The sequence below is a fragment of the Sciurus vulgaris genome (genome assembly GCF_902686455.1).
Source record: "Sciurus vulgaris genome assembly, chromosome: 2".
Lineage (NCBI taxonomy): Eukaryota > Metazoa > Chordata > Mammalia > Rodentia > Sciuridae > Sciurus > Sciurus vulgaris.
Window position 1 is genome coordinate 179,955,979 of NC_136462.1, and position 24,423 is coordinate 179,980,401.

The 24,423-nt window shown below is 41.0% G+C and overlaps 1 protein-coding gene across 9 annotated transcripts in view; it reads left to right on the top strand.

The window, feature by feature from the left end:
• Window positions 1-626: 626 nt before the first annotated feature.
• Window positions 627-24,423, top strand: part of CBFA2T2 (CBFA2/RUNX1 partner transcriptional co-repressor 2) — a 142,443-nt gene continuing 118,646 nt past the window's right edge. For 5 of the 9 annotated variants that reach the window (XM_079128214.1, XM_079128222.1, XM_079128225.1 and 2 more), the window contains exon 1: window positions 627-794. In XM_079128214.1, coding sequence (XP_078984340.1) covers window positions 761-794 — 34 coding nt within the window. In that variant the 5' untranslated portion in view covers window positions 627-760. Of the gene's footprint in view, window positions 795-23,026; window positions 24,294-24,423 lie in introns of those variants that run through there. The other 4 variants (XM_079128227.1, XM_079128217.1, XM_079128220.1 and 1 more) reach the window with 3 other exon arrangements.

The following is a 24,423-nucleotide window of genomic DNA, read 5'->3' on the forward strand; positions in this document are numbered from 1 at the left end:
ACAGATGGGCAAGCTCTCTCCTCATGTGTAGAAGAGGGGAAATAATAATAGTTCTTTCCCATTGTGAGGATTAACTGCATGGATTGTACAAAAGCAGCACCTGATCCTGACAAAGAGCTCAATAACGATGGTAGCTAACAGTCACTAGTTTTATGAAGACATTTTAGGCATTTAGAACGCTGTGGACTCAAAAAGGGAAGTAACTTGCCCAAAGGGCAGGGCAAAGGTAATCAGGCCTGTACCTGGAGAACTCAGGTGAGGCCTCGTTACCTTCCCTTAAGCTCCGCCCCCACGGCTCCGCCCCGTCCCCCGCAGCCCCCCTCGCCTAGGTTGCTGCCATGGCCACATCCGGAAGCTCAGGGCTAGAAGCTACGGCTCGTGACGGGAGCGCGTGACGCAGCGGGGTTGGGTCTGGGAAGTAGGATGCGCCGGGATAGGTCGATAGGTTCGCGCGGAAGGGGCGGGTCGGGTCAGAGGGCGGGGTTTAGCAAGAGCAGGTCTTTGAGGCCTGGCTTCCGCGTGCGTTGGTCTGGCGGGGGTGAGCGCGCGGCGGAGGCGTGTCCGGCGGGCGGGGCGGAGCCAGCTTGGGGGCGGGGCTGCGCGCGGCCTAACGGCGGCGGCGGCGGCGGCGGCGGCGGCGGCGGCGATCGCGGCAGAGCTGGTGTTGGTGGGCTCGGCGCCTTCAGGTCCTGCGGCGGCGCCTGTGAGGCACCCGGGCCGCGGGCGGAGGCGCGCGGTGCGCGGCGCGCGGCCGTAGGCGATGGTGGGCGTCCCTGGAGCGGCCGCCTTCCAGAGTAAGCTGGGCGGGAAGGCGGGCGGCTTAGGGGGGCGTGTGAGGGGCCTGCTGCTCCACCGGCGCGAGGTTCCCCGGAGTCTCCGGAGCGAGGCCGGGACGGGGAAACTGAGGCCCTAAGCCGGGCGGCGAGTCCAAGGTCACGGGGCGGGCTGGGCTTCGCGGGCCCTCGAGGCCACCGCTTCGCTTCCTGCGCCTCCGGGTGTCTCGCGGCTCAAGGTGTGAGTGGAACTGGTGACCGCGGCCTCGAAGCCCAGGCCGGGAGGCCGTCCGTCGGACTTGCCGCGGACAAGAATTGTTTTGTTCTCTAGGCGCTGGGGCCAAAAGTCCGGCCCCGGGGAAATACTACACACGCCCGATTATGAGCGGCGAGTGGTCAGTGTGAGCAGGTGAGAACGGCGCCGCAGAGGGGCCTGTTGCGTGCAGACTCAGGGGTCGGACTGCCTGGGTCGTCCCATTCTGCCCCCCTCCCCCGGTTCATGTCTCTGACCTTGGCTCTCCCCCATCTTGGTCTCAGTTACCCCACCTGAAAAATGGAGGTGTGAAGAACGTTCCTCCATTCCCCAGATTTGGGTTTATGAGGCCAGAGGAACGCTTGGCACACCCTGGCACGTATCCGAGCATGATAACTGTCATTAATGTAATCGCAGTTTATTAATCTCATTCTGTGCGAACCTCACTTGGAATAGTCTGGAATTGGACTCCCGGTTGTGTATGTAAGATACTGTACGGTCCCTGGTTAGTCTTACTCTGTGATCCAATTGTCCAATTGTTATTCTTACCTCCATTTCACCATTCCAGCATATCTAATGTTCCTCCTAGAATAGTGAGCTTCTTGGGGGAGGGGTGGCATCTCTTAATAAGAACAATAAAATTTTAATTGTTTAAGTGTTTCTTATTAGAATAGGAATAATAGCCAACATTTTTCGAGCACCAGGCATTTTGCATTCTATTCATTTAATATTTATTAAATCATCTCTTGAGTAAAAAGTACCATTCTAAGCCCTGAAAATATAGCAACAAAAAAAGATAGACCAGACTGCTTTTCAGTTTAGTTGGGAGAAGAGAGACCCAGTAAAGGCAGAAACAGATCAGTGTTTTCTCAGTTTTTTAAGTGTAGTGAAAATCTAAATAAGTTAGGTATTTAAAAAAAAAACAACTTAAATTTTGGTACCAGGGATTGAAACCCAGGGACACTTAATCACTGAGCCACATTCCAAGCCCTTTTTTGTATTTTATTTAGAGACAGGGTCTTGCTGTGTTGCCTAAGGATTCTTTAAGTTGCTGAGGCTGACTTTGAACTCAAGATCCTCCTGTCTGGGCCTTACCAGCTGCTGGGATCATGTTTGCTACTGTGCCCAGGAAGAGTTAGATATTTAAGTACACCTATTTTGCAGAGGATGAAACCAAGGGGCATTAGGAACTCTACTCCCAGAGCAATCTTCTTCAGTACATAAAAAGGAGACTTGTTATTCTTTGTTTGGCACCCATTAAATGTTTCATTGAAGAAATACAAAATATATTCATTCAGTTAATGCTTTTCCTAGGGTCTGCACTTAGCTGCTGGTCTTGGTTTGAACCATTTCTTTTGAATTTATTGCAGACAGATGACCTCATAGGTCTGGATCTGTTATCAGAACTTAATATTTTTTTCCTTTTCCTGTGCTGGGGATTGAACCCAGGAATACTCTACTACTGAGTTTTCAGCCCTCTTTATTTTGAGACAAGATTTTTCTAAATTGCCCAGGCTGGCTTCAAACTTGCTATCCTCCTGCCTCAGCCTCCTGAGTAACTGGTATTACAGACGTGTGCCACCATGCCTGACTGAATTTAAAATATTTATATCCAAAATTGTTTTTCAGTTTAAAATGTGCCCAAAAGTACAACTACTTTTGGTTCTGTTAATGTAACTAATTTTTTTTTTTCCCTTTCTTTTCTTTGTGGTGCTGGGGCTTGAACACTGGGGTCACCTAGTACTGAGCTAAATCCCCAACACTTTTTTTGTGACAGTTTCTTGTTAAATCCTCAAAACTGGCCTGAAACTTGAAACCCTGCAGGATAGCTGGGATGGTAGGCATGCACCACTATGCTTGGCCTCCAAGGGAATTTTATCTTGAGTTTCTAGATTGTGTGCTTGGTATGCTTTCTGTTCTCCTCCTCCTCCCTTCTTTCTCTCTCTTTTTTTTTTTTTTTTTTTTTTTTTTTTGAGGTGGGGTCTTTTGCCACATAACCTCCAATTCTCAGTCTTCTGTCTCAGCTTCTCAGGAAGATTACAGGAATGTGTCACCACAGCTACTATACTTTTTCTTTTAATCTAAAAGATTCGAGTAAATTGCATTGAAATGCAGTAGTAGTGCTGGGTTTGGTGACATGTTCCTGTAATCATAGCTACTCAGGAGGTTGAGGCAGGATGATCTAAGGTTCAAGACTAGCCTGGGCAGTTTATCTAGACCCTGTCTCAAATTAAAAATTTAAAAAGAGCTGGGGGTGTAGCTTAGTGCTTGCTTAACATGTGCAAGGCCCTGAATTCAATCCCCAGTACTATATATATATAAAAAAATCATACTTGTAGTTTATATATATTTTATAACATGCAACATTTTACAGAAGAATGAGCTAAAAATAAAATGTAAGTAGAAGTTCCAGTATTGCCTTTTCATATTCCAGTGTGAATAGTAACTATTCCTTTGGGGATGGAGATCATTGATCGTATAGTGGGACTTTTCCTTCAACCCATTAGATCTGCTATTCTTGAAAAATATCTGGTTTATTCAGTAGAAGTAAAATGTAACAGTTTAGATTGAAATTCTAAACTTTTGAAATTAATTCTAGAGTTGTACACAGTTTGAAAACCTGGTGGCCAATCCTTATAAGTTTTTTCTTTCTTTTTCTTTTTTTTTTTTTTTTTTTTTTTTACTGGCTATTGAACCCAAGGATGCTTAACCACTGAGCCACATCCCCAGCCCTTTTTTATATTTTATTTAGAGACAGGTCTCTCTGAATTGCTTAGGACTTTGCTGTCCTCCTGCCTCAGCCTCCCAAGCTGCTGTTGGGATTACAGGTGTGCACCACCATGCCTGGCCAGTTCTTATAAGTTTTGAGATTTCGGGCAGCTTATTTAAACTTTCTCTACACCTCATTTTTCTCATCTGTAAAATTGAGACTGTATGAGAGTTCCTCCATCAAACTTGATGCAGTGGCACATGTCTGATGCCAGCTGCTTGGGAGGCTGAGACAGATGAATTGCAAGTTTGAGGCCATCCTGAGCAATTCAGCAAGACCCTGCCTCAAAAGGACTGGGATTTAGCTAAGTGGTAGTGCTGGGTGCTTGCTTAATATGTGCAAGACCCTTACATGGGTTCATTTTCCAGTAACACACACAGCAGTCCTACCTCATTTATAGTTTTATTGCCTGATTAATAGGTTTGTTGTTTTGGTACCGATGATTGAACCTGTGGGCATTTTACAACTGAGCTGCATCCCCCGTCCTTTATTTATGTATTTTTGTAGTGCTGGGGATTGAACCCAGGGTCTTCCTACGGCTGAGCTGCATCCCTAGCACCCCACCCCCACTTTTATTTATTTTTTTGATGCCAGCTGTTGAATCCAGGTGCACTCAACCACTGAGCCACATCCCCAGCCCTATTTTGTATTTTATTTAGAGACAGGTCTCACTGAATTGCTTAGCTCCTTACCATTGCTGAGACTGACTTTGAACTCATGATTCTCCTGCCTCATTCTCTGGAGCCACTGGGATTGCAGGCATGCGCCACCGTGCCTAGCCCTGACCCTTTTTATTTATTATTATTATTATTTTTTATATGTAATTTAACCCCTGGGTCACATCCCCAGCCCTTTTTATTTTTCATTTTGAGACAGGGTCTTGCCAAGTTGCTTAGGACCTCACTAAATTGCTGAGGCTGGCTTTGAACCTGGGATTTTCTGCCTTAACCTCCTAAGCCGCTGCTGGAATTACAGATGTGTACCACCATGCCTGGACTTTTTTTTTGTTGTTGTTGTTTTGTGGTGCTGGGATTGAACTCAGGGCCTTACACATGATAGGTGCTTTACCACTGAGCCACATCCCCAGCCCTGGACCTTTATTTTTTATTTTGAGACAGAGTCTTGCTAAGTTACCTAGGCTGGCCTCCAACCCCTGGCCTCAAGTGATTTTCCTGCCTCAGTTTCCCAAATTGCTGGGATTATAGGCATGTACTACCACACTGGGAAAGGTTAATACATGTTAGTATGATGTATATGTTAATTTGTGTAAACTACCTGAACAGTGCTTGATACACTGTTTTGGTTGCTTTTGGTGGTTAAGGAGACAAAGATGGCTTAGGATCTCAGTCTGTGGGGACTTGTGAACAGGCCAGTGGGTGGTTACAAAGTGCTTTAAGTGTTATAATCAAAGGTTTTGGGAATGTGAAGGAAGTATAACAAGTTGTTCTTTGAGGGTGCAAGTAAGGACTGGGTAAAGAGGTAACATTTAAAGAGGCTTAAATCAGCGTCAGCAACTAGTGAGAACCTGTGTCATAGCACAATATAAAAAATGGTTGGGGAGGCTGAGGCAGGAGGATAAGAAGTTTGAAGTTGGCCTCAGCAACTTAGCAAGGCCCTAAGCAACTTTGTGAGACCCTGTTTTGGAGTAAAAAATAAAAAGGGATGGAGGCGTGGCTCCATGGTAAAGCACCTCTGAGTTCAAACTCCAGTACAAAATAAATAAATAATAAAACAAAAATAAACAAATAAGGTTCTCTACATGATTCCCTCCTGGGTTTGGAAAATTTTTGTTCCCTTTTTTCCTCTGGCATAGAGGTACTCTCATTAGTTCTGAGTTGTTACAACTCTCCTTTGTAATTATCTTATACCCATCTACACTTTTACAGTTTCCTACCTTATTAAGCCCTCCTTAAATAATCCTTACTGGACTATGCTATCTTTCCTCAGACTGTCATTCAAAGCTTATTAATATTCTGCATATACTTCAAACAGAAAGATGTCTGAGTCCGCAGCTCATAGCAGAATTAAATAAGCGAAGAGAGATACTTAAAGCTGGTTCTTGAGTTGAAGTCTGTTGTGTGTGTGTGTTTTCTTTCTTTTTTCTATTTTAACGGTACTGGAGATTGAATCCAGGGTCACTCTGCCATGAGCTATATGCTTAGCCCTTTTAATACTATTTTTGAGACAGGGACTGACTAAGTTGCCCAGGTTGGTCTCAAACTTAGATTTTCCTGCCTCAGCCTCCCCAGTAGCTGGGATTACATATGCATGCCTCCATGCCCAGCTTTAATTATTTGAATTTAATGAATGTTTGTAAGTATGAAGGATGATTTAAAATGATAGTGTAGAATGCAGCACTAGGATCAAGATTAGTTCATTCACTAAGTTTGTCTCTTCCAAGGCAAGGAATACAGGAGGAGAGAGATGGTGAACTACGGTTTCTTCCCTCTAGTTTTATCTGCATTTCTTAATTTCAGAGAAGTATTTTGAACCTCATATTACAGGAAGTAATCACTGGATTATAAACATTTGCTTCAAATCCCTGAAAGCTTGAAGGCTAATGAGAGAGAATCTTTCCTTTAGTTATTGTTCTTTGGTAAGGTTACCAAAGAAAGGGCCTCAATAGTGCTGTACTGACAGTGTGCGTGTGCCTTATGAACTAGTATATATACATGTGACAGACCCTTTTTCTGGGTTTTATTACAGTTGGTGAAGCGGCTTTTTGCCTCTGTTTCTGGTTTTTGTCTCTGGTCTCTTGAAGGCCTTGAGGCTCTGGAATGATAGGGACTGGGGTACCATAAGTTATACTTTGCAAATGAGTCAGTAGCAGATATATCAACTGAATATGCCTTTTTTTTTTTTTTTCACTTTTCATTTTTTGGTGGTACTGGGGATTGAACCCAGAGCCTCACAAATACTTGGCAAGTACTCTACCATGGAGCTACATCCTCAGCCTCTTAAAAAAATTTTTTTTTCTGAGACAGTTTTTTGCTAAAGGTTAGCTTGGAACTTGAGATCCTCTTGCCTCTGTTCCCAAGTGATTGGGGTTACAGTTGTGTGCCTCTTTGCCTGGCAGTACACATTATTTTTTATTCTCCATTACATGGCTGCTTCTTTTTACTAGACTAGAGGTTTTTAGAAGAATATTCTAGAGGAGCTCAGAGCTTCCTTAAGATACTTGACTCTTCCATCATATTTCTTCAAATTTCTTTCTCTAGCAACTCTTTTTTTTTTTTTTTTTTCCTGGGGGGTCATGCTTTAATGCCACCTTCACCAGCAGACACTGAACCAGGGGTCCCCTTCCCAACTCCCCTGACTAGAGACCTTGGGTTGCAGGAAACAATTTTTAAACAAGCCAGCTGTGGGTCCCGGATGGTTTCTTCTTGAACTTAGCACTCAGTTTCTTACCCCACGAAAGGGGTGCCTGTCAGAATCCTGGAGCTAAGGCCACCTGGGCATCAGCTACCCCCTCAGAGTGGGGAGCCCACTTCTGCCTTCTGCACCTGCTCACTCCTGTGGGTGCCATCGCAGTATGGGGGCCTCTGGGTGGCCTTGCAGGTACAGAGGGCCACGGTTCCGGTCTTCTGGGCCTTGAACTTGAGTGGGGATAAGCCAGTGTGTTGAAAGAAGTGGGAGCCATCACAGAAAGGCTGCTTCTTGCTGCGGCCACATGCACACCATCTGTAGGTTTTCCCAGCCACCAGATCTACCTTGATAGGTGTCTTTAGGGCCACCACGGACTTGGCTGGGGCTTTGGGGAACCATTGGGCCAGCCAGGAGGAGATGTCCGGCCTCCAGGTGCGGTGAGCCGCGGGTCCCAGCATCGCCCACACACGGCGTACAGACGCCACTCCGGCCGCGTTGGCTCCGCCCCCCTCTCTAGCAACTCTTATTTAAAGTCGTCCTAGAGTCAGATGCCTGTAATCCCAGCCCCTTGGGAGGCTGAGGCAGGAGGATCATAAGTTCACGATCAGTCTGGGCAACTTAGCAAGACTCTGTCTCCAAAAAAAAAAAAAAAAAAAAGATAAATAAATAAAGGACTGGGGATGTAGCTCAGAGGAAAAGTACCCCTGGGTTCAATCTCCAGTACTGTAAAAATAAACAAACAAAGAAATATAAATAAAAAATTGTTTCAATAGGATTGAGATATGATTTAAAGATGAATATCAAAGGTCTTGTTCATGGGTGACCTAAATTGTCTTTAGAGATGAATTAGAGGGGAAAAAAAAGTAACAGAAACTCAGCAGCCTTTACCGATTCATCCCATATGTTTCCTGATCTTAACTGTGAAGCAGATGATGGCAGTGAACATCAAAAGCCCAAGAAATGTCCATGTTAATTTTGTATGGCTCTGTGAGGAGCTGTCAAATATAGATTATGAACTATGGTATCTGGCCTGTGTGGTGAACCTTACTTTTCAATATGGCTCCTTAAGATTTGATCCTTCCCTTAGATTTTGTATTGCTTAATTAAATGCAGAAGTCAAAGTAAAATTCAGAATAACCCAGAACTAGGTATCCTTCAGTCTGAATTTATTGCTTTGGAGATGGCTTGACCTTTTAATTAAATTAGCTGATGGGGACAAATATGTAATCTGACCTCTCCAGCAGCTCAAGTGAAATGTTAATATCAGGCTCCCTTGACATACTACTTTGACCTTTTCCACTCTTACAAATGTTTCCCTTATTCCTTTGTTGTTAACTTAGCCAGCCATACAGAGGTCCTGCCTGCTTTTAATTTTTGAAGCCAGATGAGAACAGACATTCAAATAGCATAGATTTATTCATTTGAGGTTCATATCCCTAGAACTCCATTAGCCATACCTACAGTTTCAATTAATTCACTTGTAGTTTTTATGTATTTTTAATTTTTCTTTTGTTTTGCAGTGCTGGGCCACTTGTAATTTTTAGCTAGTTCATTGTTCTTACCATTACCCATCACCCACTCTCCTCCACCAAATAAAGGCTAATGTATTGATGACCTTTTTTTCCCTCTTAAAATGTGGCAGGTTTTTGTTTGTGTATTTGTTTTTGTCTTTGGTATTATCTTTTTATTTCCCCATAGAGAAAAATGAAACCAGCCCTTCGGGAAGAGGTCTTGGCCTCTTTCATATTTCCCCAGGTGCTTATCGGTCCTGCTTAATTTCCCCTTGTGTTGGTTTGGTCAGGTTAACAGTCATGTATTATGACAGAGATATGTTCTTCTTTTTCTGTTGTTGTTTTTGAGGTACTGGGGATTGCACCCAGGGCTTGGTAAAAGCTAGGCAAGTGCTCTGCCATTGATTTTTAGCCCCAGCCTGAAAGTAACATGTTTAGAACCGCGTCCTTAGTTGATTTTCATCATTGTGTGAATCTTAAAGTGTGCTTAAATGGAGGCGGGATGGCCTACAGCATGCCTAGGTTTTATGGTGTGCACCACTATATATGTGATGGAAGTTTATGCAGTGCTTGACGCTTAGCTTTTCTAAAATATATTACACATGTTTGTATAAGCTGCTTATTGTATTGTATTGTATAAGCTGTATAAGCTGTTTGTTTATTTTTTGCAGTATTGGGGATTGACCCGAGGGTTCTCTGTCACTGAGCTACACCCCCGACCTTTTTCCCAGTCCTTTTCTTGGCCTTACTGGGGATTGAACCCAGGGCTGTCTATCATTCAGTTACATTCCCAGTCCTTAGGGTCTTTTTTACTGGAGATTGAACGGGGGGGGGGTTGCTGAGCCACATTCTCAGTCTTTTTTTTTATGTTTTATTTTGAGGCAGAGTCTTGCGAAGTTGCTTAGGGCCTTGCTAAATTGTTGAGGCTGGCTTTGAATTTGAGATCATTCTGCCTCAGCCTCCTGAGTCGCTGGGATTATAGGGGTGCACCACCATGCCCTGCTTCCTTAGGGTCTTACTAAGTTGCCCAGGCTGGCCTTGCATTTGTGATCTTCCTGCCTCCACCTCCCAAGTTGCTGGGTTTATAGATATGCATCACCATGCTTGGCTTAGTTCTTATTTATTTATTTATTTATTTATTCATTCATTCATTGATTCTGGTGCTAGGATTGAACCCAGGGCCTTGTGCTTGCAAGGCAAGCAATCTACCAACTGAGCTGTAGCCCCAACCTTAGTTTTTATTTTTGAGTTGGGGTTTTGCTGAATTGCTAAGGGTCTCCCTAAGATGCTAAGGCTGTCCTTGAACTTGTGATCCTTCTGCTTAGCCTTCTGAATTAATTCTGGGATTACAGAATAATATAATAATTATATGACACCAAATCTAGCTCCTTATCAATTTTTATTTTATGTTGAGACAGGATCTGGCTAAGTTAGTGAGAATGATCTGAAATTTGGGATTCTCCTATCTCACAGCCTCTTGAATAGCTGGGATTGCATGAATGTGCCACTGTGCCCAGCTGATTTATTTGTTTTTAATCTGTATATAATAAAAAAAGAGTTCATGCTAATACCTCTAGTTCCAGCTCAACTCTTCTAAATTCCTTTAGCCTTTCTCCTTTCCATATTTGCAAATCTTTTTGTATTGAAAAGCCCAACTCCTATTGTTCACAATCTACCTATTTATTTGCTCAATCATAGAGATACAGAAAATAGCTCTAGAATTGCTAACCATGTTTCTATGAAGTATCTACCAGTTGGAGTTGGGTGGTTAGTTAAATCAATCAATCAATCGATATTTCTTTTCTTTTTTTTTTGGTCCTGGGAATTGAACCCCAGGGATGCTTAACCACTGAGCTACATCCTCAGCCCTTTTGTAACTTTTTTCTTCTATTTTTTTAAGACAGGGTCTCCCTAAGTTGCTTAGAGCCTTGCTAAGTTGCTGAGGCTGTCTTTGAACTTGTGATCCTCCTGCCTCAGCCTCCAGAGCCACTGGGATTACAGGTGTACATCACCCCACCTGGCTCGCTCTTTCTTTTAAGCTTGAGAGTATATAGTCAATATACTGAGTCAAAAGTTAGCTTGCACTGGGTGTGTTGGCATTTGCCTATAATCCCGGCTACTTGGGAGGTTGAGGCAGGAGGATCACAAGTTTGAGGCCAGCCTGGATATCTTTTTTTTTTTTTTTTTTTTTTTTAAAGTTGTAGATGGACACAACACCTCTGTTTTATTTATTTATTTCTATGTGGTGCTGAGGATCGAACCCAGTGCCTTATACACGGTAGGCAGGTGCTCAACCACTGAGCTACAGTCCCCAGACTGGATATCTTAGTGATATCTCCTCTTAAAACAAAACAAACAAAGCAAAACTGGGCTGTGGCTGTAGCTCAGTGTTAGAGCACTAGAGCACTTGCCTAACATGCTCTAGGACACTGGGCAGTGGGGTTAGCTTGGGGTCACTCCTCAGTCATTTGGTTTGATTTGATTAGTTAGTGATAGAAACCAGGAATGTTCTGCTGTGAACTACATCTGCAGACCTTTTCTTTTTTGGTGGTACTAGGGATTGGACCCAGGGGGTGCTTTTTTTGTCTTGAGGCAGGGCCACACCAAGTTGCTGAGGCTGGCCTCAAACTTGCAGTTCTTCTGCCTCAGCTCCTGAATTGCTGGAGTTATAGGCGTGCACAACCATGATCAGTTTTTTGTTTTTGTGATACTGGAGTTTGAATCCAGGGTCTCACTTGTGCTAGGCAAATGCTGTACCGCTAGGCTACATCTCCAGTTATTATTGTTTAATTTTAGACACATATTTATTGTGTAAGGTCAGACATATATGTGAAAAATACTCATTTTGTATTTAAAAAAATTTTTTTCACCCATGCTTCTGACTTTTGGCAGAATTTCAGAATAGCTTGAAATTCTTTATTTCAAATAAATTTCAGCATTTCTGTTCACCTTTTGGAAGAGCTTTTAATTAACTCAGCCATCAAGTGTTTACCTTGCCCTAGATGATTAGTTTTTAAATTTTATATGGGCATAGTAATTTGCACCTGCTGATTTCTTGTTTTTAGTGATAGTGAAAAGTCAGTTTTTTTCATGCAGTGATAATTAACGCTTTAGTCTACTTACGGATTTGCCTTTGCAACTTCACAAAGCAATTTTAGTGCGCTCATTTTTCAAATATATTTGCAGGTGATAACTGTGGTTTGCCCTTTTTGAAGGTTTTGTATGGGGAAAACAGGTAAATGGTGTTGAAAGTCAGGTAGTGGTAGCTACAGGAATGAAATGTTAAAATAATAACTAATTCCTTAGAAAAGAGAAGTACTCTAGGTGCCCCCCCTCAAATTGGGGATTGAACCCAGTAGTGCTTTATCACTGAGATACATCCCAGGCCCTTTTTATTTTGAAATAGTGTTCTCCCTGAGTTGCCCAGACTGGCTTCAAACTTATGGTCCTCTTGCAGTTATGTACCTATTTATTTATTTTGTAGTACTGAGGGATTGAACCCTGAGGTACTCTGCTACTCACTCCCCCGCCCCCAATATTTTATTTTAAGTCAGGGTCTCATTAAATTGCCCAGGCTATCCTCCAAATTGCAGCCTCCCGAGTTGCTGGTATTATGGGCAAGTGTCCCTGTGCCTGGCTCTGTAGGTCTTTCAGATAGAGTCGTAAAAGAATATTATATAGGGCTGAGGATATAGCTCAGTTGGTAGAGTGCTTGCCTCACAAGCACAAGGCCCTGCGTTCAAATCACCAGCACCACAAAAAAAAAAAAAAAAAAAAGAATACTATATAGTTGTCATCTCAGTATTCTTACTTTCATGTCATAAGCAGTGCAACCTGGATCAATTCATATTTGAACTTTGAGTTTATTTCATCATTTGTGAAATGTGGACAACCTTACTTTTTTTGGTACGGGTTTTGAACCTGGGGCGCTGAACCATTGAGCCACATCCCCAGCACTGCCCCGCCCTGCTTTTTAACACTCAAATCTTTAAAAAAAAATTTTTTTTTAGTTGTTGATGGACCTTTATTTCATTCATTTATTTATATGTGGTGCTGAGAATTGAACCCAGTGTCTCACACATGCTAGGCAAGTGTTCTACCAGACCTTTTTATTTATTTTATTTTTATTTCTTAAAGTTCTTTTTGTAGTTATAAATGGACAGAATGCCTTTGTTTATTTTTATGTGGTGCTAAGGATCAAACCCAGTGCCTCACACATGCTAGGCAAGTGCTCTGCCACTGAGCTACAACCTCAATCCTTTATTTTTTATTTTGAGACAGGGTCTCACTAAGTTGCTGAGGCTGGCTTTGAATATGCCATTCTTCTGCCTCAGCCTCAACTGCTGGGATTACAGGCGTGTATCACTGTGTCTGGCAAACATCCATACCTCTTCTATCTACCTCACAAAGTGAGAATTGATGTTTGGATTGCTAACCATGTTTTGAACATCATATATTATTATATGAGTAATTTTGTAATACTACCAGTTTGTTTGATTTCCTTAATTTTATGGGACCAAGTTTGCCAGGAAAAAGTGTTGTGTAGAAATAGGGGAGAAGTGGGGCACAGTAGCACACCTGTAATCCCAGGGACTCACAAGGCTGAGGTGGGAGGTTTGCAGATTCAAGGCCAGTTTCAGCAACTCAGTGAGACCTTGTCTCTAAATGAAAAATAGAACTGGGTGTTTAGCTCAATGGTAAAACACCGAGTTCAATTCCCAGTACAAAAAATAAATAAATAAAATAAATAAATAAATGTATGTATGTAAACAATACAGATAAAGTAATATTCCCTTTCCTAGTCTAAATGAAGGCAGCCATCAGCTAGTCATTAACAACTGTTTTGTGGAGTTACTGGATGCAGGGACTTTGTTCAGTGTTGTGGAGCTGCCAGGGTATGTAATTTTAGCCTTGGGTCCTTAGAAGATCTTCCAGTTTGTTTTTCCTTCTGTCTTCTAACACTTTGTTGATTGTTCTTGTGAGGAAACTTTTTTTTTTTTTTTTTTTCGTTTTCTCTTCTAATGCTGAGGATCAAACCCAGAGCCTCATACATGCCAGACAAGTACTCTACCACTGAGCCATAGCCATTCCCATCCCCAAAACTGGGGTTTTAATTAAGTTTGTATAGTGATTGTTCATCTTTTCCCCTTGTAATTGATGCTGTTAGGCAGGGTTGTGTTGGGAATAGAGATGCAAGAATTCTGTTTCAATCAGTGGAGAATTTTTCAAGAAAAATGGGATGTCATCTATGCCTCAGAGGCAGTGAGTACTTAACTGCAGCTGTGAACATCAACATTTGGTGCTATGATCTTTATATGTCTCTAAATAGTCCATGCTAATTTTGTGACCATTGGACTGTGAGGAATGATATGGTGAGGAGAGTTTTCATAAAAATCATGGCTATTTAGCAATTTGAAATATTAAAATCATTTCCTGATCATGTGGATGTCCCTTTTTTATGGATTATTTTTGCTCACTTACCGTTTCAGTCTCTTGGTTCTAGTTACTCTGGTAGTTTTCAATGAATCCTTTATTTGAAGTGTCTGATATTTGTATTCTATTAGAAAAAGAAACTAATTAAACTGGAAGTTTGAGTATAATAAGTTAATCATTATAATGATCAAGGGTCATCGATTTTCTAAGGTATTCTTGATATCATTTATTTTCAGAAACATTTATTTCGCCCGTAGTACCAGGTGCTGGGGGATATAAAGAGAGTTCTAAGGCCCTGAAGGAGTTCAAATGTAGGCCAGTAGGGGAGATAATACAGCTGGATAATTTCAGTACCGAATGGTAAGCAGTGGGAATGGCATGCGAAGGTGATAATGGCCCACAAAGACTGGACATCTGATCTAATGTGTGCATTTGCATGTATGGGTATGTTTAAAAAAAGGCTTCTTAGAGAAAATTATGCCTGTCTTGACCCAAATATATTTTCCCTTTCCAACAACTTTTAGTTTTGGAATTGCAATGTATTCACATAATTCAGCATTTTATAAAGTGTAAGCCCAGGTGTGATGGGATGCACCTGTAGTGTCAGTCCTTTGGGAAGTTGAGGTGGGAGGCTCACTATAGCCCAGGAGTTGGAGGTCAGCCTAAGCAACATACTAATTTCATGAAACAGCTCCCTTTACAATTGAGTAAGCTTTTCATATTTTTTTTAAGCCTCTGGTTCAAGAAAACTAGTTTTCTTCAGGATTAGGGGAGGGTGAATTGGATGTGTGTGATCAGGAATTACTTCAGGGAGCTATTAGGATAGCAGTTTGACGGTGGGACAGCATATTTTGAAATATTCTGGGGGCTGGGGAGATAGCTCAGTCGGTAGAGTGCTTGCCTTGCAAGCACAAGGCCCTGGGTTCAATCCCCAGCACCACAAAAAAAAAAAAAAAAAAAAAAAAAAAAAAATTCTGGGGGAGGACATCTGGTATACTTTTTTTTTTTTTTTCCTTTTTCTTTTTTGGTGATGCTTGGGATCAAACCTGGGGCCTTGTGCATACTAGACAACCCCTCTACCACTGAACCACATCCCCAGTTCAACGTCTGGTGTATTTTTTGAAATAGCCTGCTTTGTGGGTTTCATACTGTGCCTTTCAGGGTAAGAGCTATTATTCGAACCAGTTTCTGTTCTTTCCCTCCTGCCCTCACCTTATCACCAGTGCTGGTGGAATTGCCTTGTTTTCTTCATCTTATAGCATGAAGGAAGAGTTGAGATGGAATTGTCCTACCCCACAAAGACTGCTGACCTCTGGTATACCTTTTGGCAGTATTTCTAACATGCATTGTCAGCTTGTTGGTTTCTTTTGTTTGTTATTTCCACAATTCCAGAGTGCTGGGGACCCGAACCCAGGCCTCCAGCATGAGAGGCAGGCACTCTACGAGATGGGCTATATGGCCTGCTCTTGTCAGCTTGTTGATTAGCCTTTTTTTTGAAAAGAACACGCAAAATTTACTACATGCCTAAGGGTGGGAGTTTTAGATTTCCTGATCAGCCTTTTTTTTTTTTTTTTTTTTTTTTTGTAGGGAATGGAACCTAGGATTTTACCACTGACCTACATCCCTAGCCCTTTTTAGTTTTATTCTTATTTTTGAGACATGGTCTGGCTAAATTGCTGAGGCTGGTCTGAAACTTGGCCAGCCTCCTGAGTCACTGGAATTACAGGTTTGTGTCACTGTGCCCAGCCTTGTTGATTTTATTTCGTCTCAGTTTGTTGTCTTCTTAGCTTTGTGCCTTAGTGATAAATCAACTCTCTTCTTATTTTTGTGAAAACTTCCTTTTTTTTTTTTTTTTTTGCTATATTGAGGATTGAGCCCAGGGGTGCTCTACCACTGAGCTACATCTCCCCCCCCCCCCAACTTTTTTTGTACTGGTGATTGAACCCAGGGGCACTTAATCATTGAGCCAAATCCTCAACCCTTTTTATTTTATTTTGAGGCAGTATCTTGGTAAATTGATGAGGGCCTCATGTAATTGTTGAGGCTGGCCTCAAACTTGTGATTCTCCTGTCTCAGCCTCCTGATTCACTGGGATTATAGGCATGTGCCACTGCATTGGGCTCTGAAGACTGCTTTTTATCAGCACAAAGCCAAAGATAATGGTTAGATACTCTAATTTTATTGCCCCCTAATTTAGGCATTAGGTTTACCTGCTAACATGCTATTAGGGGGCATGGAGACTTTTGTGGTGGTGAGAATGCTCTAAATATAGGAAAGCCAAAAAAATGAACTCTAAAGGAATACTTAGGTCCTTCTCATTCCAGAGGCTGATTCCATGCATTAAAAAGGCAATAAGCCCTGATAAAATGCTCAGACTAAATTACACAATACTTCATAGCTGATAACTTTTAGAGATTTTTTTTTTCCTCTTTGGTATTGGGGGATTGAACCCAGGGGCACTCTTACTATTGAGCTACATCCCCAGCCCTATTTTGTATTTTATTTAGAGATAGGGTCTCTCTGAGTTGCTTAGTGTCTTGCCCTTGCTAAGGCTGACTCAACTTGTGATTCTTCCTGCCTCAGCCTCCTGAGAATCTGGAATTACAGGCATGTGCCACCTTACCTGGCTAGCCTGGCAAGCTGATAACTTTTACTGTTACTTGCTTGTTTGTTTTGATAGTTGTAGGTGAATAAGATGTCTTTATAGATAATTGTGGTATGAAAAGTTTAGAGAGAACAATTGGGTCAAATTTAGTTTATCAGTCATTTTTTTTTTTTTTCCCAGTCATCTTTTTTGATCAAGACTATTTTTTGAGTTTTTTTTTTTTTTTTTTTTTTTTTTCTCGGTACTAGGGATTGAACTCAGAGGCACTCATTCACTGAGCCACATCCCCAGCCCTTTTAATTTTTTAAATTTTGGTACAGGGTCTTGGTAAGTTGCTTAGGGCCTCACTAAATTGCAGAGGCTGACTTTGAAATCGTGATCCTCCTGCCTTAGCTTCCTGAGCCACTGGGATTACAGACATGTGCCACTGTGCCTGGCCAAACCCTTTTTATTTTGAGGCAGTGTCTCACTAAATTTCTTACAGTCTCACAGAGTCGTTGAAACTGGTCTTGAACTTGTGATCTTTCTGCTTCAGTGTCCTAAGTCCCTAGGATTAGTGGTGTGCAACACCATGTCCAGCTGTCATTTCAATTTTTAAATCACTTGGAAGTTTCCGGGGATTTTTTTTTTTTTTTTTTTTTTTTTTTTGGTGGTGGTGGTTCTGGGCATTTAACCCAGAGGTGCTCTACTATTGAGCTATGCTCAAGCCTCTTTTTTCCCCACACACATATCAAGTTATTAAATACTAACATGTTTCCTTCCAAAACAGCTATGAAAACTTTTCAGAGTCCTTAACATGTCATTTGGAATTGTGACTCTGTCCAGAGGGTATAATGTGCAGCATTTCTCAATTTGTATGGTTTTAGAACACTTCCTTAAAAAGCATCTTGAGGCTTTACTGTCTCACAGAATATGGTGTAGGTCCTGATATGGATTAAGCAGAACTGAAGTAGCCATATAACCAGGAACTCTAATTGCTGCAAGACATCACTAGGCCCTTGGTGGGTCATATGGTATCTTGATGCTCCTGGGAGCCCCTGAAAGTTTTACTTTGACTCCTGCCAATTATGCCTATCAATTCAGAGTGTAAGGGCAGCTGTCCAGCTGTGGGGCCTTGGACCTAGTGAGCTCCTGCCCAAGCTGGGAGTCAAGAATGTGACAGTCATGCTGCAGTCTCTCCTTCGCTCCTATTGTGCAACTCCATTCCTGGCCCAGTCCCACTGCCCCCAGACCTTTTTTTTATTTCTACTTTATGACAAGGTCTAGCTATGGTGCCCAGACCAGTCTAGAATTGGGACCTTTCTGCCTTAGCCTCCCTAGTTGCTAGAATTACAGCAGTGTGCCTGGCTGAAGTTCCTCAGTTTTCTTTTTACTTTAAGTACTGGGGATTGAACCCCCTGGCACTCTATCACTGAGCTACAATCCTCGCCCATTAGTAATTTTTAAATTTTGAAACAGGGTCTTGCTAGTTGCCAAGGCTGGCCTCAAACTTCTAGTCCTTTTTCCTTCAACTTCCCAGTTGCTGAAATCACAGACAAGTGTCTTTTTTTTTGGTATTGGGGATTGAACCCAGGGTTGCTTTACCACTGAGTTACATCCCTTCCCTTTTTATTTTGAGACAGGTTCTCATTAAGTTGCTTAACGCCTTGCTAAATTGCTGAGACTGGCCTTGAACTTGCCATCTTCCTGCCTCAGCCTCCTGAGTGACTGGGATTATAGACATGTGCCGTTGCACTGGCAGTTTCCCAACTTTTTTTTTTTTTGGTACCAGGGATTGAACACAGGGACACTTAACCAGTGAGCTGCATCCCTAGTCCTTTTTATATTTTATTTTGAGACAGGATTTTACTAAGTTGCTGAGGCTAGCCTCGAATTTGCATTTCTCCTGCCTCAGGCTCCTGAGCTCTTGGGATTATAGGTATGCATGCACCACCTTGTCTTGCAGTCCCTTTTTTTTTGTGTGTGTGTGGGGGGGGGGGGGGGTACCAGGGGCACTTGACCACTGAGCCACATCCCCAGCCCCTTTTCATATTTTATTTGGAGACAGGGTCTCACTGAGTTGCTGAGGCTGACTTTGAACTCATGATCCTCCTGCTTTAGCTTCCCGAGTAGCTGGGATTACAGGCATGTGCCACCTAGCCCAGGTTGTCCCTCAGTGTTTTAAAGCATATGTTTGTTATGACAGTGAAAGGTGTAATGTGCTGTTATTAAAGCTTTTTTTTTTTTTTTTTTTTTTTTTTTTTTTTGCGGTGCTGGGGATTGAACCCAGGGCCTTGTGCTTACAAAGCAAGCACTCTACCAACTGAGCTATATCCCCAGCCCCTAGCTTTTTTGATTATAGCACATTTAACATAAATGTAGGTTTGGAACGAAGTGTGATGGATTATCTGTGAAATAAGAAGTTGGGATCTGAATAGGGCTTAATTGGTTTGTCTTGCTTGGGAGATTTTTGCCATATGTAAAAGAGCCCAAACTTCTTTTAAAGAAGGGATATCTTTGTGTATTTCTTCAACTGTCAGATCAATTATGTTTATATGTGAACCCTATTCTCAACAGAGAAAACAAGACAGAGGAATCCATGCCAATTAAATATTAGAAGATGACAGACCAATTCAGATCACACAGATTAAGGGGAATACAATGTTTTATATTATACTATTTACCTTAATAGTGACTTTTTGAAAAATGAAACCTTTGGGGAAAAGTCTATCTGTAATAGATGTGTAAAATTTTCCTTATTTAGAAAGTCTGTCTAGATGAACAGTGTGACCTAGTGAGAAAGGAGCTTTGGATGGTTTTCTCAGTAATTAGATCCACTTTATAGGTAACTCAAGTTGTGGCTTTAACCCACCACTTAATCTTGGATTATATATTAAATGGAAAAAAAAATACATATTTTTTGCTTATGACCAATATTAGAAGAATATTTAAAAAAATAAATATTAGCTCTAAATATTAGCTAGGTTTCTCTTTTTCTTTTCTTTCCTTTTTTTTTTTTTTTAAGTACTAAGGATTAAATCAGGAACCTTTATTACTGAATTACATCCCCAACCCCTTTTTATTTTTTTATTTTGAGACAAGAGCTTATTAAGTTGCTGAGACTAACCTTGAATTTATAATCCTGTTTTAGCCTTCCTAGTAGCCAGGATTACAGGTTTGCATCACATTTGAAAAAAAGATCTGACAGTAGTATGCTAGCCATGGTCACATCTGAGACAGCAGCAGTTCAGGCAACTACAGTAACAAGTGTCAAGGCCCTGAGGTAGAAACATCCTTGGTAGGTTCACAGAATAGCAAGAGGCTAGCATGGTAGGAGCATGAAATAGCAGTAAAAGCCAATGTTAGGAGGCACACAGGGACTTCGGGTCATGGCAAGGATTTTGGATTTTCTGAATAAGAAGAGAAGCCATTGGAGATTTTTGAGCAGAGGAGTGACATCTTCTCTTTATACAACTTTATTGTGAGCTGGGGTTGTGACTTAATGATGGAGTGCTTGCCTAGCATGTGTGAGACCCTGGGTTTGATCCTCAGCACCACATAAAAATGAGTAAATAAGGTAGTGTGTCCATCTACAACTAAAAAGAATATTTAAAAGAAAAATTTTGCCCCCAAATCTTTTTTTTTTTTTTTCCTTTCTGTAATCTAACAAGGGCTTTCAGAATGCTAGGGAAGCACTATACAACTGAGCTACATATCCAGCCCCACATATGGATTTTCTTTTATTTTTGTGGTTCTGGAGCTTGAACCTAGGGGCTCATGTATCCTAGGCAAGTGGTCTACCACTGAGCTATATCCCAGGCCTCAGCCTATGACCAGTGTATAAATTCTAGTAAATTGAGTAAAAAGTATTTACCTTTCACTTCATCACTGAAAGTTTGTATTTCTAGATGTTTTAGTATATCTTTATATACATTTTTAATACTCAAATGTATAGTGTTTTCAGCATACTGTATGTAATATTTTGCAGTCTTTATAATTTCCAGTCAGATGGGAAGTCCACAAACCTGTTCTATCAGATCTTTAAACAAGAGCAAAGGGGGCTGGGGATGTAGCTCAGTTGGTAAAGTGCTTGTCTCACAAGCACAAGGCCCTGGGTTCAAATCCCCAGCACCGCAAAAAAAAAAAAAAAAAAAAAATTGTTTCTTCTGTTGTGATAAGGGGGATTTTGTGAATAGCAGCAGCATTCAGTATTTTTTTTTTCAAATTGACTTTACATATATTAATAACATAAATGTACAAGAATAAATGAAGGGCTGGGGATATAGCTCAGTTGGTAGCGTGCCTGCCTCACATGCACAAGGACAATACCTAGCACCACAAAAAAAAAAAAAAAAAGAATAAATGGGGTGGGGCTGGAGTGGTAGCTCAGTGATAAGAGGGCTGGCCTAGCCTGTGTGAGGCACTGGGTTTGATTCTCAGTACCACATAAAAATAAATACAATAAAGGTACTGTACCCATCTACAATTAAAAAAAAAATTCATTTCTTTTCATTTCTTAAAAAAAAAAGAATAAAACAAAGTGAACAAGGTAAGGCCATTTAATCTGTCATTTAGCAAGATGTTTTCTAAAGCTATAGTAATTCTATTTTTTTTTTTTTTTTTTTGGTACCAGGGATTGAACTCGGGCACTTGACCACTGAGCCACATCTCCAGCCCTATTTTGTATTTTATTTAGAGACAGGGTCTCACTGAGTTGCTTAATGCCTTGCTCTTGCTGAAGCTGGCTTTGAACTCATGATCCTCCTATCTCAGCCTCCCAAGCCAATGGGATTACAGGCATGCGCCACCATGCCCAGCCTATTTTGTTTTTATTAATGTGGCTTCTTTTGAGAGAGGAGGGGTACCGGGGATTGAACTCAGGGGCACTTGATCACTGAGAATGTGGCTATTTTTTTTAAAGTAAAAAAATATATTACATCTACAGTAAGTGAAAATAAAGTTATTTAAATTTTATAAATAATATATGGCATTCACCAGAGATCATTTTTTTCCTTTGAGTATAAGTCCCTGATAGTATTTTATTTATTTTGTAATTGACAAAAATTGTACGTATTTTTGGGTACAGTGTGATATATCAACACATGCATATAGCATGCACTAATCAAATCAGGCTAATTAGGGCTGCGGGTGTGGCTGAGTAGTAGATCACTTGCCTAGCACATGAGGGTTTGATAAAATAAAGGTATTATGTCCATCTACAACTAAAAATTTTTTTCAAAAATCAGGCTAATTATCATGTCCATCTCCTTATGATTTCTTTGGATCCTTTGAACTTCTCTCTTCTACTTCTTAGTAACATAGTATGTTATTGAGAACTGTAGCCACCCCACTGTGCTGTGAAACACTAACACTTTCTGTGTTTTCTAATTTGCTCTCCCACCTTCATCTGTCTCCCTTATCCCAACTTTCTAATGTCTAATAGTAACTGTTCTATATTCAGATCAACATGTTTTTAGCTTGCACATATAAAACAAAATACGCAGTGTTTGTCTTTGATTTGTGTACCAGGTACAATATGATGTTTTGATATATGTACAGCATTCAGTATTGATATGTTCAGTGTTAGTAGTGAGATTCCTCCAAAGTGATCACACCTTTCATTTTAGAGAACTTTCCAAATGCTCAATAAAAAGACAGGTTTGTGATTGACTGCTTCATGAGGTTGCCAAGCATCATTCAAATCCTTTTTCCTCAGAAAGTGCAAAGTCATCCATTTTAGAGCAGTTGCCTCTTAGAGATGTACCTGTTACCTGTGGTTATAGGAGATAATGTTTCTGGGTCTGACAGTAGGAAAAGGAATTAACCTGTGAAGTTCTGGAACCAGGCAGATTTGCACTGGAAATAAAAATAGTTCTTTATTGCTGTTTGATGACACAAAAGACAGAAAGATTCCTGTGAACCAAGCTCTCCCTAAGTCCATAGAAGTCTTGCCAATTTTTAGCTCATCACCCACCACCATAAAATATACCTTGGTGGGTATTTTCATCATTGTAAACAGATTCACAAGACAGGTTATTGCATTTTTATTTTTATTTTTTATTTATTTTTGGAACTGGGCATTGAACTCAGGGGTGCTCTACCACTGAGCTACATCTCTGGCCCTTTTTTTTTAGATTTTTTTTTTTTTTTTTTTTTTTTTGTAGTTGTAGATGGACAGCATGGCTTTATTTTACTTGTTTAATTTTCTTTTTTTATGTGGTGCTGAGGATCGAACCCAGTGCCTCACATGTGCTAGGCAAGCGCTGTACCACTGAGCTACAGCCCCAGCCCCATCTGGCCCTTTTTGTTTTTTATTTTCAGATAGGGTTTTACTAAGCTACTAAAGGTCTCACTAAATTGCTGAGACTGGCTTCGAACTTTTGATCCTCTGTCTCAGTCTCCAGAGTCTCTAGGATTACAGGTGTGTGCCATACTCAGCTCTGATTTTATTTATTTTAAACTTGAGGACTATATCTTTCATTTGATTGCTTTTTATTTTATATTCCTGATAATGATATGTTGTCCTTTAGTAACCAAGCTTTCATATCTGTATGTTTACTGTAATCCTGTAACATCCCTGATTTCCAGTGCACTGCATCATTTTCTCTTTAAGCCATCAAAGTACCCTAAAACGTAAAACTTTTCAACATTCATACTAATTCATGGACTGTGGCATGAATCATCTTTCACCTCATGAGTGCTTTTGTTTATTTGCATAGGAAATAATCACTGATTTTAGTTTGCCATTATTAATGAGTCTCCTTAGTGAGAAGAAAATTCCTCTGGGGATTTAAGTGAAGGTGAAGTCGATTTAAGATCCCACAGGGCAAGTACAATGTTTCTCAGTTACAAAGTTTCTTAGGTATAAAACAAGAAATTCATATATCTCACCTGCTGCTTCTTAAGCATTATCCTTCAGTTCAGCATGTTTATTGGTATTGAAGTTCTGACTACTAGTGAGTAATGAGCCTGTTTTAGTAGTAATAATTTCTAGTTTGGGAAGTGGTTAATGACAACCAAATTTGTTTTTTGTTTTAAAATGATCTGGCAATATTGTCTATGATCATCTCAAACGAATAGATGGGACCATAGGTGTGGGCCACCACACCCAACTTTATAGCTAACTTTGTAATCTAGGATTATAACACTTTATTACAGTTTTGACATTATTATAACTTCAAATGGCTATACTTGTGTTTTGGGGATGAAAGATGTGTTTTAGCATCCTATAAATGTCCTTGGTCTTTTTCTGAGCAATAAAATGAAAATGCTGACCAGGGCTTGCCTGATCTGCAGCTAGCATTGTTCTAATTGTGTGGAATGGATAAACTGAAACAGGTGTTTTACTGTAAGTGCAGCTGTACCATCTGTGGGAGCAGGTGGACAGATTCCGTGTCATCAGGAAAACACAGCTGGTGAGACTTAGGAGAAGAGATAATTGATTGCTTTTCCAGCTCTTTCCAGTTTCATATACCTAAGCACAGCCTTTCCCTTGGCATAGGTGTTGACTCTGGTCAGAACAACAGCAAAAGTGAACAAAAAGGGTGCAAATTTGACTGCTTTGTCAAATTTGTGTGTGTGTTTTGGATCACTGCTGAGCAAGGTACTTTAAAGTGTTTTGGTTTGGTGCTGGGGATTGAATCCAGGGGTGCTGTGCCACTGAACTAACATGCCCAGCCCTTTTAAAATTTTTGAGACAGAGTCTCACTAAATTGCTGAGGCTGGCTTTGAAT